Below are 13,703 nucleotides of genomic sequence, written 5' to 3' on the forward strand. Positions count from 1 at the left end.
AGAAAAGGCTCATCCCCTCATTAGATACAGGTGTAAAGGCTTTTTCGCCCATTTTATTATACACCTGGCAAAAAAATCTTAAGTATACTCACTTGCCTTAGCAAATACAACTGAATATGCATGACTTTTTGTAATATTTAAAAAAAAAGACAAAAATCCATGTGGATATCATCCATGCACTTTCTATGCATACTTATATTTTAGTACACTATTTATAGCCTATATGATCTATAGGCTATATATAGTTCTACATATGGTAACCATTAAAAAAAAAAAAAAGCTGCCTGGGCACATTTGTGTCATGGTGGAAAAATGGCATGAAATCTCTAGAGCCTCAGTGTGTGTGTGTGCATGTATTCTTTTTGTTTGTGCTATGATGTGTGTTGAAGCCCAGATGGCCCTAAATTCAGTTCCTGCTGTCAGTCTCATGGCAGATCCTGTAGATACCGTGAAAACCAGAAGACACAAGACATTCGGTGCATGGATGGAGGAAACAGACCAATCTATTTAATTTCCGAACATAACATACCCATTTACTAAGCTTAGCAACATGCTAATACCACACTCTACTGAAATCAAGTTAAGTGTGTGATGCACAGAGTTGCTGCCTAAGTAGAGCATTCCAAATAAGTCAGTTATGAGGTTTCATTTAAAGACCCCATAAATCAAAATTAGAGTTTTGTGGCTTTTAGTCCATGTGTGTCATATACACAGATGAGCCAAATCATTATGACCACCTGCCTTACATGCTGTTTGTCCTCTGCGTGCCACCAACACAGCACCAGCCCGCCAAGGCATGGACTCTACAAGACCCCTGAAGGTGTCCTGTGGTATCTGGCACCAAGACATTAGCAGCAGATCTTTCAAGTCCTGTAAGTTGCAAAGTGGAGCTGCCGTGGATCGGACTTGTTGGTCCAGCACATCTCACAGATGCTCAGTTGGATTGAGATCTGGGGAATTTGGAGGCTAGGGCAACACCTTGAACTTTTAATCATGTTCCTCAAACCATCCCCGAACAATGTGTGCAGTATGGCAGAGCATATTATCCTGCTGAAAGAAGCCACTGCCATTAGGGAATACCATTGCCATGAAGGGGTGTACCTGATCTGCAACGATATTTAGGTAGGTGGAACGTGCCAAATTGATGTCCATATGAATAGCCGGACCCACGGTTTCCCAGCAGAACATTACCCAGAGCATCACACTCCCTCCACTGGCTTGTCAACTTCCCACAGTGCATTCTGGTGTCATCACATTCCTAGATAAACAGCACACATGTACAAGGCCCAGGCGACCTACTTCCACCGCTCCAAGGTCCAGTTACGACACACATGTGCCCATTGTAGGCGCTTTTGACGGTGGTCGGGGGTCATCATAGGCACACTGACCGGTCTGCAGCTAGTAACGCAGTAACCATCCCGTAACCATCATTAAACTTTTCTGTGACTTGTGCCACAGTAGACCTTCTGTCGGTTCGGACCAGATGGGATAGTCTTCTTTGCCCTTGTGCATCGATGAGCCTTGGGCGCCCAACACCCTGTCGTCGGTTTGTGGTTTGTTTCTCCTCGGACCACTGTCGGTAGGCACACACCACTGCTGATCGGGAGCACCCCACAAACCTTGCCATTTCAGAGATGCTCTGACCCAGTCATCTGGTCATAACAATTTGGCCCTTGTCAAAGTCGCTTTGGTTTTTACTCCTGCCCATGTCTCCTGCATTCAACACGTTGAATACGGGAACTGACTGTTCGCTTATCATCTAATCTACCCAGATCTTGACATATGGCCTTGTTAGGAGATTATCAACGTTATTCGCTTCACCTGTGAGTGGTCATAATGTTTTGTCTCATCTGTGTATATGCCAGTGAACTCCTAAACACTAAAAAGTTCCCTTTAAGCAGCTTTATGCATTTAAAATGTAAAGTCTCTCACTTCTGGGGAAACAGAACAAAAATAGTGATGACTCATCTTGCAATGCACAGATTTTCGTCCAATCAAATGCTCTCTAGAATGAGAATGTCCCTCCCCCAATATCAGCTGCAACACTAGCAAGTAGCAAATCATAGTTCACGGCTTTGATGGAACTTAAGCCTACTGACTTTTTTTTTTTTAAGGGACAAACCCTTTGATATTTCACATCCCAACTTCCTGTTTTAAAAGGAAATATGTCTACACAGGAGAGAAATCTGCTCTTGTAAAGCCAATTCAGGGGACTTCAAGTTAGGATGCTGCCTTAGAAGGTACGTAGCTGCCTATGTAGCCAGTAGACAGCAAGGCAGGTTTTGGGACAGAGCTTTAGATTATGGAAGCCAGATCCTGCAACGGAATAAAAAAATTAAAAACTTCATATCTCACAATTCTAACTTTATTTCTAGCAATTGAGGCTTATTAACTCGCAATTCCGAGATATAAAGTCGCAACTGAATAATATAAAGTTTTTATATTTAAAAAAATTGCAAGTTATCAAGCAATTGCGACTTTAGTTTTCTCAATTTCAACTTTATATCTCGCAATTTCAACTTAATTTCTCACAAATGCAAGATATAAACTTGCAATTGCGAGATAAATGATGTGAGATATAAAGTCAGAATTACCTTTTAAATTTTTTTTATTCTGTGGTGGATTCAAGGCATAACATTCATGTGTAATACAGGTGATAAGAATTCAGTACATTTATATTCCGCCATTATTTCCCCAGGCATTAAAGTGGAAACAGTGCTTATGTGCCACACAGGCAAAATAATTATTTGCTAATTTAACTGCCAAATAAATTTTGACTCACTCGTATCCACACTTCTTCACCATCATGTCCATCCTGTCCTCCTCTCATCCTCCACTCTTTCTCTCTAGCAGTAAGGAGATCATTGCAGCGACAGAGCAGGATCTATAAATAGAGGATCAGCCAATGGCAGAGCGGAACCGTCCCCTATAAACTGGTGGGTGACTACTGGAGTGTGTCAGCGCCACTTTCTCTTTCCTTCTATCTTTCCATCCCCCTTTTCCCACCCTGCTATTTCACTGTCTGTATATCTCTCGTTACTGCATCCCCCTCAATGTTGTCACCATCATGTCATATCCCTCCCTCCTTCTCTCTCTCTCGCTCTCTCTCTCTCTCATCCTCCAGGTGTCTGTTGTATAGTGATCAGATCCCTCTCTTTTTTCCTCTCCACCAGCTGTTCTCGTTTCTTGTCTCAGGTTCTTTGGTCTTTGTTCCCTATGAGACATTTAGAGTTCAATTTTAACATGATATCTTTACACCAAACAACTGGGATAAAATATCACCACTGGAAGATGCAGGCAAATGCAACAGCCACAACTACACAATAAAGGTGGGCGATATAAGCAAAAATCCCAATATGTTCAAAAATATTGGTCATACGGTGAGGGATTGGCAAACTCAATTGAAAATGGATTGCTGTGGAGTGCAATAATATGGAAATAAAATAAAGACTTCTAAAGACACTTTTTATATATATTTTTTTACTTTTTGTCTACTATAATCAATACTTTACTCGTCCTCCACAATAATGTTATGTATTTGAATTATCTGTATTATTATATTTATTAAATATTATAGTTATAATTATTTTAATTAATATATATTTAATTATTTTCAATTAATTAAAGGAACATTCTGGGTTCAATACAAGTTAAGCTCAGTTGACAGCATTTGTGGCATAATGTTGATTACCACAAAAATGAATTTTGACTCACCCCTCCCTTTCTTTAAAAAAAGCAAAAATCAAGGTTACAGTGAGGCACTTACAATGGGAGTGAATGGGACCAATCTGTAAATGTTAAAATACTCACTATTTCAAAAGATTAGCCATAAAGACATAAACAATATGTGTGTTAACATGATTTAAGTATGGTAAAATCAATTACTAACCTTTTCTGTGTAAAGTTATAGCCAATTTTATAATTGATGATGTAATGTCAACAAACCCAAACACCCTAAAATGACTGTAAAAATAATGATTTAAACAACTTTACAGCTCAGTTTTAACAGAAGAACTCATGTAAATGTTTGTATTAAATTATAAGCTTCACATTTCTGCTTTTAATCCCTCCAAAAATTGGTCCCCTTCACTTCCATTGTAAGTGCTTCACATTAACCTCGATTTTTGCTTTTTTTAAAGAAAAGGAGAGATGAGTCTAAATTAATTTTGTGGTAATCAACATTATGCCACAAATGCTGCTGATTGAGCTTAACTTGCATTAAACCCAGAATATTCCTTTAATCGACACATCACATAATGAATTTGATTAAATTTGAATCGACTGACCGCCCTAATCATGATATAGACCCATTTTCATGGAAAAGTGACAAAAACTTTTCTTTTTTTTCTTTTTTTTACTTTAAAACAATGTATAAAGTAGGCTAAAGAACATTTGAAGAATTTCGTCAGTATTAGTCAAGCACAACCACAGTAGAAACAATACTACACCAACCCTATAATCACCAACTCTACTTACACTAGCTTTTCAGAGCTTATCATTACACTTAAACATTTAGCAATGCTTAGTTCAGGCTTGATGCATATAAAATCTGTAATATACACTACAGTTTTTCATTTTACAGAGCCAGGCCTAACCATGGGTGCTGCATGTCCATTTTTGCTGAGCTCTCCGGTAATTCAAACCATATGCTCAGAAAACATCTGCCTTTATCACACTTGAACCCTGAAATTACACACCAGATCTTTCGCATCATTTTGTCAAATGTAGCTGAAACTGAAAGCGGGGCTGTTAAAAATGCTGAGTTAGTGCTGTATGCTATGTGCTGTAACATCAAAATAAATCAAGACTGTCTCACAGCTGCTTTGTAGTGTTCACAGCTCTACTGGGGCACAGTTAATTCAATCCTGACTATTTGAAACTCAGCAGGGCCCTAAAACTACCCTAAACAAATTTCTAACGCCGTTACTTTTGTGTCGAATGTGCCGATGATTCAAGAGGATTGATGCATTTATATGTCTAACATCATGTTCTCGGCTGTGTTCTTCAAGTTGACTAACTAAACTGCCTGGATGTTGACGCTTTTTTAATTCAAAGCAATTTATAGTACAGTGCATGCTCATTAAAAGGGACATATTCTACAGTCCATGTTGAATCTTGTTACAATACCTACACTTTTATAAATCATATATACGTTGCTTGTTGTATGTATCATGGCAGTTTCCCGGTAAAATGAACACTAGAGATGCTACAACAATATTTTTTTATTCCCTTTCACAAAAATCACGAGTAAAACGGCAGATTATCCGTCAACATAAACACTTACTTTTCACAGTGAGTGCTTTTTTACTATGAATTCTCCTCCCAGCCCAATAGGTGGCGATATGCACGAAGAATGAGAATCACCAAAAACAAAAGAAGAAGAATGTGGAAGTGAATGTGAAAGTGGAGACTTATAGTAAAAAAAGACTTAAATATTTATCTGTTTCTCACCCACACCTATCATATCGCTTCTGAAGACATGGATTTAACCACTGGAGTCGTATGGATTACTTTAATGCTGCCTTTATGTGATTTTTGGATCTTTAAAGTTCTGGCCACCATTCAATTGCCTTGTATGGACCTACAGACCTGAGATATTCTTTTAAAAATCTTTGTTTGTGTGTTCAGCAGAAGAAAGAAAGTCATATACATCTGTGATGGCACGAGGGTGAGTAAATGATGAGAGAATTTTCATTTTTGGGTGAACTATCCCTTTATAAATAACTCATCTGTTTGAGAGAACATTTGGGAGAAGATTTAACTTGCTTTCAGCGCCACACAGTGGACATTTCACCTCGGAACTGCCGCAATACCTGTAATGATCCACGTACATTTACCACGTAATTTACAGGCTCACCAAAACAGTTTAACCAAAATTTTGTTTTACATGAATATGCATGTCAATCGTGGTGCAAGGTTTTTCCATCAAGCGCAAATTAGATTCAAGATCTACGATGACCGAATTTTCATATTTGGGTGAACTACTGCTTAAAACAGGCTGGCAAACCAGGCTGGTTAACATCATGTTTTTCAGCAGGTTTAAGATATCTCTTAAGTGTCTATAAACCCACTAGAAACTGCCTTTGGCTACTAACCAGGGACTAATTTTACATTTTCCCTCATAATAGCTTTGCTGGAGGTTATACCCTGGAGAACAGATCCCAGAAAATCTGATGTGATCCGCTAAGTTCCCTTCCTCTCTGTCCCCTGTCCATTGCCTAATTTTCACTTGGAGGCTTTAAAGCACTGCAACCCATTTGCACCTTTGAGCAACAACCTCCAACAAGCTGAAACAATCTCACTCTCATACGCTCAGCCGCATGGCCTCTTACTCTCCCACATGCGCATTTTTGAACACTGGCTCGCTCTTTCCGTTACATCCTACACGCAGTGGCACAGAGAAAAGCATACACACATTGCCCTGCGCCCCAGAGGATGCTGTTCTGAGCAGTAACAGGTTGTGTGTAGTGTGTCCTGGGTATGTTCCAGATGGAGAACAAGATCAGGCGTGGGATTCATTACCCAGAGCTTTTTGCTAAACACAGCTCTCTTTCTCTCCTCCAAAATTCTATCAGCAGCAGTACAACTCTGTTTAACACCTGTTCTGATAAAAAAAAATAATAATCACTCCTTTTTTATTGACTGTACTGTTTCCTCTTTTTCTCTTTCACTGCTATAATATCAAACATCATTGCTTTCTGATCCTCTCTTAGGACACAAATACACTGTACCCCTGGAATTGTTTTGTTTCAGAATATCTACGTGGACTTGTATCTGACGACCCCAACACTTCTCTAACTATCAAAATACTAAATATGCCTGAATTGTGATTTATAAGAATATATAATGACTAAAAAGACATCAGTATCCGAGTCATTGTGTTTAAATGGGCATTTTTCATGAAGGCAGCACAATTCAATACACAATAAATTAAGAAAAAATCATTCATTACTCTAAGTGATCGTGTAGTAAAGATAAGGGGATGTCCCGACACCGATACTGGTATCAGAATCGGGTCCGATACCGTGCTCATGTACTTGTACTCATAAAAATTCTCAGATACCAAAAACTGATACCATCTGACATACAAATGTCATTCCATAAACATTCAGCGCATCAATTAAAATCATGTTATGTCCTAGTGTGATTATTAAACTGCAAAGACTGCAATTTACTTAGATAAATATACACAGATCAGCCACAACATTAAAACCACATGCCTAATATTTTGTAAGTCCCCCTCGTGCCACCAAAACAGCGCCAACCCACATCTCAGAATAGCATTCTGAGATGAAATTCTTCTCACCACAATTGTACAGAGCGGTTATCTGAGTTACCGTAGACTTTGTCAGTTCAAACCAGTCTGGCCATTCTCTGTTGACCTTTCTCATCAACAAGACATTTCCATCCGCAGAACTGCGTCTCACTGGATGCTTTTTGTTTTTCGCACGATTCTGAGTAAACTCTGGAGACTGTTGTGCGTGAAAATCCCAGGAGATCAGCAGTTACAGAAATACTCAAACCAGCCCGTCTGGCACCAACAATCATCCATGCGATTATCTAATCAGCCAATCGTGTGGCAGCAGTGCAGTGCATAAAATCATGCAGATACAAGTCAGGATCAACATCATGTTCACATCAACCATCAGAATGGGGAAAAAATGTGATCTCAGTGATTGTTGGTGCCAGACGGGCTGGTTTGAGTATTTCTGTAACTGCTGATCTCCTGGGATTTTCACGCACAACAGTCTCTAGAATTTACTCAGAATGGTGCCAAAAACAAAAAACATCCAGTGTGGATGGAAACGCCTTGTTGATGAGAGAGGTCAATGGAGAATGACCAGACTGGTTTGAACTGACGAAGTCTATAGTAACTCAGATAACCGCTCTGTTCAATTGTGGTGAGAAGAATATAATCTCAGAATGCTATGCTGAGATGCGGGTTGGCGCTGTTTTGGCAGCACGAGGGGGACATACACAATATTAGGCAGGTGGTTTTAATGTTGTGGCTGATCGGTGTATAGTTTGCATGTGCTGCGCGCTGCAAAATGAATGTGTGGAGCAGGTGTTGTGCAGACACCGGCTGCTCATACCTTTCAGAGCTCCTTGTATGATACACAGAAAACACTATCAAGAGCATTGCGCGCTTTGTTTGTAGCAGATGACAGCGAGCAGAGTGCTAATTCACTTTGTAGCATGAGGCACATACAGACTACATATTTATTTAATTAAATAACAGCCTTTTGTACTTCTTTTGCGTGAGAAGCTACTGTCAAAAAAACACAGAAACGGAAAGGGCAAAAGCTTCTGCCAAAGTAAAAGCTCAATTTAAATGGAAAAAAGTACAAAAGTACAAGTTATGTAATATTCACTGTAATACTACTACTACTACTACTACTACTACTACTACTACTACTACTAATAATAATAATAAATCAATAGTAATTGTATTATATTTAAGCAATATTGCACAATTATGCAGCACTTTTTTGACAAAAATAACTCCAATGTTGTATTTTTGATTGTGCAAGGTTCTGTGTAAAGCACTTAATTTGATAAAAATAATACAATATTATGTTGAAAATTAATTGTTCTATTTTTATTTGATTAAGATTTTAATGAACAATTTTTTTATATTCACCATTTTGATGAAAAAATTTGAAATAAACTGAATAAAACAAAACGAAAAAAACAAAAAACAAACAGATATCGTATCGGCGAGTACCGAAAAAGAAGTATTGTTACTCGTACTCGTTCTCCAAAAAAACAAATGGTATCGGGACATCCCTAGTAAAGATGTAAGAGACTTGAATCCAAGGATCCATAAATGGGCTGAGTGAACATGAACTGAGTTGAGTGAACATGCATCACATCCAAGAAAATAACAGTAAAGCATCTTATGCCATTACAAGATTATAACTCTTTGATTCTTATTATCGTCTTACCTCAGTGAGGTGCGGGTTAGGGTTAAATCCACATTGGTTGCACACCACAGAGCGACACTGCGTGCAGATATTGCAGTTTGGCTGGCCGTCCATGGTGCCCGTCAGATCTGCGCTCTTGCACACTGGGCAAAGCTTACTGCTAGGCATGGGTGCAATCTGAGGCAGAGAGTAGGGTGAGGTGGGTGCGCTGCCCATTGGTGAGACAGCAGGTGAATGCCCACTTCTGCTGCTACCCACATCCACCTGGAGGTTCTTTCGGGCAGCTTGGCCCAAACCGGGTCCCTGGGGCTGCGTTGGGGCTCCGGGGCCAGGTCCCGCACCTGGTGGACCCCCCTGTTTGGGGCCCATGCTAGGGTCTGTCTGATTAGGTTTGCCTTGGATACTGAGGAAAAAGAAAGACAGTGGTGTGAATAGTGTGGCATATGTTTGGAACTACTGATAGCTGCATATTTTGTTGAATTAATGAGCACAGGGGAGCTTTGTGCCGCAATGCCCTGAGTAGTTTAAATGAGATTAGAAATATAGATCAATACAGCTGGGTACAATCTGGTGGAGAAAATAGGCAGACAGACCAAGAGGTTTTCAATACTTTCCCAAAAGACTGTGGAAATGTTATCCAACCGGATCTCATGAGAATTCATCACAATAGTACAAGGTGGAGAATTCGTACCAATTGGTTCGAGTTCATTCATGAGTTATACACCTACCAATGATAGACACTTCCCTTGCGTCCTTGAAGTTCTCGATGTGCTGTTTGTTTTTTCATAACTTTAACAATTAACCCAAACCCCATCCCAAAACCTATCGATATCATGTAACCAATCTAGTCTCAAAGAATGAACGTTACTATATGAACATTTTTGCAAACTGCGTTTTACGTGCCGCATTCTATGTTTCGCCACAATTTCCTGGTGACTAACACTAGAGGCGCTACAATAACTGTGCGTTTTATTCACTTTCACACAAATCATGCCAGAGTGTAAACATACCCATGTTAATAATGCTAAAAGTCCTGATGTGTAATATATGGAAGAAAGTGACACTTCCGGGTTCCGAATGCAGAATATGTTATTGGTTGATGAATAAGTCACACTTTTTTGTACAAATTGATACGAATTCACCACCTCATATTATTGTGATGAATTCTCTTGATACTATGTTGCATTATCTGCGGTCACACAAGTAGGTAACAGAGGTTTTCCCCTTAAAATGTGCATATTTAGGGTGAAATGGTCATTCTTGAACTTTAACATACAACAGAGGCTGCTTAGTGTTAAAAAGACATTACTCAGACAGAACTGCTCTGTCATAACTTGACAGTTGTATCGTTCATCAATTTCAGATTTTTCAACTAAAATTGCTACGGATAGGCAAATATAGAACAATTAAGACAATTGTTGACATACCGTAAAAATATAGAGTTATAAAATGAATGTGGATAGCTCAGAAAATTTGATCTTGAAGGAATTTGATGAAAGATTGATTAGAAATTTATTTTGTTAAGCAGGAGACTTAAGCAAAAGTCTGTATTTGCTTTCCATTTGTTGTCATTGCTGCCTAGAAGAAATAATTGAAATATTAAATGAGATCTCATTTGTGATGTTTCTTTCTATGGGATTTATTTACAAAAATATACTGCATTACTTTAAATAAATTATCATTTATAAATGTGAAATATCAGTTAACATAGAAATAGTCTCACAAGAGATTTTGTAGTTGCTCTGAGTATAAGAGAAAATCGATGGCACAGTTTGGAAAAGCAAGCAAAATGGTTGAATGACAAGAAGCAGAAATTGACCATGAAGGTTATCTCTCCACTGACTGAATGTTACATTAAAAACATTTCTTTAAATGGAACCATTTTAAATAGAACAACAGCTTTTCACTCAGAGGGTCCACACAAAAACACACATTCCACAAAAGATTGATGGTTTTAACATGTTGTTGTCTTCCTTGCAGCAAGATTGTTTATTTCTAATCACTTTTCTTTCAAAATTTTTCCAAAAACACAGTTTGCATAACAGCTGTGAAAATACTTTTATCAATTTTCTCTAATGAGCTTTTTTGTCATTTCATAAAAAAATAAAATAAAAAAATAAAAAAAACTCATCATTGGCTCTTTTCAAATCATGATGAAACAAATTATGTATATCACAAATCTGACACGACTGAAGCTCTTTTAAATGTTGGACCATTTCCAAAACAAAGGAAGTTTTGATTGGCTAAGGGGCAAAGGCAAACGTGCCTCTCAGGCTATCATTGAACGCTCATTGCACATGCGCATGACGTTCTCCAGATCTCTCTTGATTAACACTGAGTACAATGGGCTACCCCCAAACATAGCAAATGAAAACAATTAAATGGCTTTAGACCATAATAATTTTTAGAATTTCTCAGAAGAATATCTACTGTTGTCTTGTTTAATGGACATAAAACAAGTTTAAGATGTGGAAATTATATTATTTCTCAAATAAATGTATTATTATGCCACGCATTTTGCAAAATTACCCTAGTACTTATACATTGAAAACAAGTATTTATAAATTTTTCAACTATGTCCATTAGAGTTTTAGCACAACCTCTGTGTGAGGACCTATTTATCATAAATGTTTTAGACTGATCACACTGTGAATTTGGCAACAGTAGGTCAAAACTTTTGCTTCTGAAATCGGTCTATGCTTACCGAAAATTGAATCACTACTACCAGAGGTCGAAGCTGGAAGTGTTGAACATGCAGGCATGTGTAAGCTTCAGATTCCGAGTGAAATGTCTATAGAGTGGCACTAAAAGCGAGATGTTCTTTTAAATGATGTAATACAGTCAACGGTAATGCAGATTTTATTAACTCCAACCCCTAAAACATATTTGTGTGGATATGGCCTTAAAGTAGTAGTTCACCTACAAATGAAAATTCTATCATGTCACTTACATGTAATTTCAAACGATAAAAGTAGACAGTTATTAGGGGCTGTCAAGGACAAAAAAGTACTATAATAGCACAATGAAAGTATTCCATATGACAAGCTGAAGATCATGCTCTATATTCTAAGTCTTCTGAAGCCGCATGATAGCTTTGTGTTAGAAACAGGCCAAAATGTAAGTAAGTAATTCACTGAAATTCTTCCCTTATGCTGTAAATTTGGTTGTATGGAAAAGAGCAGCTTGGACATTCTGCAACATATCTTCTTTTATATTACATAGAAGAAAGTATGTCATGTCAACTGTAAACAACATCAGGATGTGTAAATAATGTCATAATTTTCATTTTTAGGATAGCTATTCCTTTAGAATAACCAATCTAACAATAGATACTGTACATAATGGACAGCAATCATATTTTAGGTATACTATATATGTATCTTTTTGCTTTTATATATATATATATATATATATATATCTTTTCCTTTTTAATTAAGCCACAATGTTGAATTTACACCAGACTTCTTTCTACCTTTTGCTTAAGCTTCTGTTGAACCTTTTCTTGGTCTCTTTTCTCTATTATGAATCCCCGAGTTGCCTATAAAGGCATGCAGGGGTTAGCACTGACTTCCTGCTATTTTGTGTTTGGCCGAGGTCGTTTATCACTCGTCAACAGCAGTAATGATTTTCTCTTTCTCTGTCTTCCCCATGCTGGCGCTGGGATTAGTGAGCAATTAGAAATGAGTCTAAGCATTCTCTATGGTCATAACAACATCTCCAGAGGGCCAGCTCACAAATAAGGGCGAGGATACACACACAGAACCTCAAACGCACACAAAAACACTTCAAACGCATACATTTTCTTTGTCAGATTCAAAGGAGAAAGAAAAAGTGTGGAAGAACTAAAATAGCTGGTTTCACAGTAAGTCAGACTGTGGGTGCGTGCGTGCGCGCACGTGTGTGTGTGTGTGTGTGTGTGTGTGTGTGTGTGTACAGGGTTAACCTCCATTATAGGGACCCACAAGGATAGTAAAACCTGAGATCCCCTACATTGTGGGGACCAGCCAGCATATTTAAATGGTAAATAACAAGGGCTTTTAAATACTTGACGAAGGTTGCATGACCGAAACATTGCATTAAAGGAACAGTTCATCCAAAAATAATAATTCTCTCATCATTTACTCAACCTTAATTAATGGAGTGGTTTAGTGGTTTAATCCATGTCTTTTGAAGCGATCCAATCAGTTTGAGGTGAGAACAGAAGAAAATGCAACTCCCTTTTCACTGTACATTTTTCCATTGCAGTTTCTGGGCACAATCATGATTTCAAGCTCGATTACACTTCCTAGCTAGATGGCGCTAGGAAGTGTAATCGAGCTTGAAATAACAATCGTCAAGGAGACTGCTGATGTCAAGATTTATAGTGAATAGGGAGTTATATTCTGGTCTGTTCTCACCCAAAACCAACTGGATCGCTTAAGAAGACAAGGATTAAACCACTGGAGTCTTATGGATTACTTTTATGCTGCCTGTATGTCCTTTTTTGGATTTTGAAAAGTTGGTCACCATTCACTTGCATTGTAGGGACAAACAGACCTCATATCTCCATTACAATATCTTTGTTTGTGTTCTGCAAAAGTCATATGAGTTTGAGACAACATATGGGTGAGTAAAAGATAAGAGAATTGTCATTTTTGGGTGAACTTTTCTTTTAATAAATTGTATACTGTTTGCAAGCAGCAGCAGTGTGCAGGTTTCTTTCTTGTTTATTTACTTCAGTTTTTTCCCACACACCTGCTGATAATCTGTCCGATGTGCAGTATTTTTTTCTTCTTTTTA

The 13,703-nt window shown here is 38.1% G+C and overlaps 1 protein-coding gene across 1 annotated transcript in view; it reads right to left on the reverse strand.

Moving 5' to 3' along the window:
• Positions 1 to 9,293, reverse strand: part of LOC127426405 (protein bassoon-like) — a 126,975-nt gene extending 117,682 nt beyond the window's left edge. The window contains exon 1 of the mRNA XM_051673187.1: positions 8,946 to 9,293. Coding sequence (XP_051529147.1) covers positions 8,946 to 9,293 — 348 coding nt within the window. The remainder of the gene's footprint in view (positions 1 to 8,945) is intronic.
• Between the last annotated feature and the right edge of the window lie 4,410 nt (positions 9,294 to 13,703).

The sequence above is a fragment of the Myxocyprinus asiaticus genome, chromosome 35, assembly GCF_019703515.2.
Source record: "Myxocyprinus asiaticus isolate MX2 ecotype Aquarium Trade chromosome 35, UBuf_Myxa_2, whole genome shotgun sequence".
NCBI classification, from domain to species: domain Eukaryota; kingdom Metazoa; phylum Chordata; class Actinopteri; order Cypriniformes; family Catostomidae; genus Myxocyprinus; species Myxocyprinus asiaticus.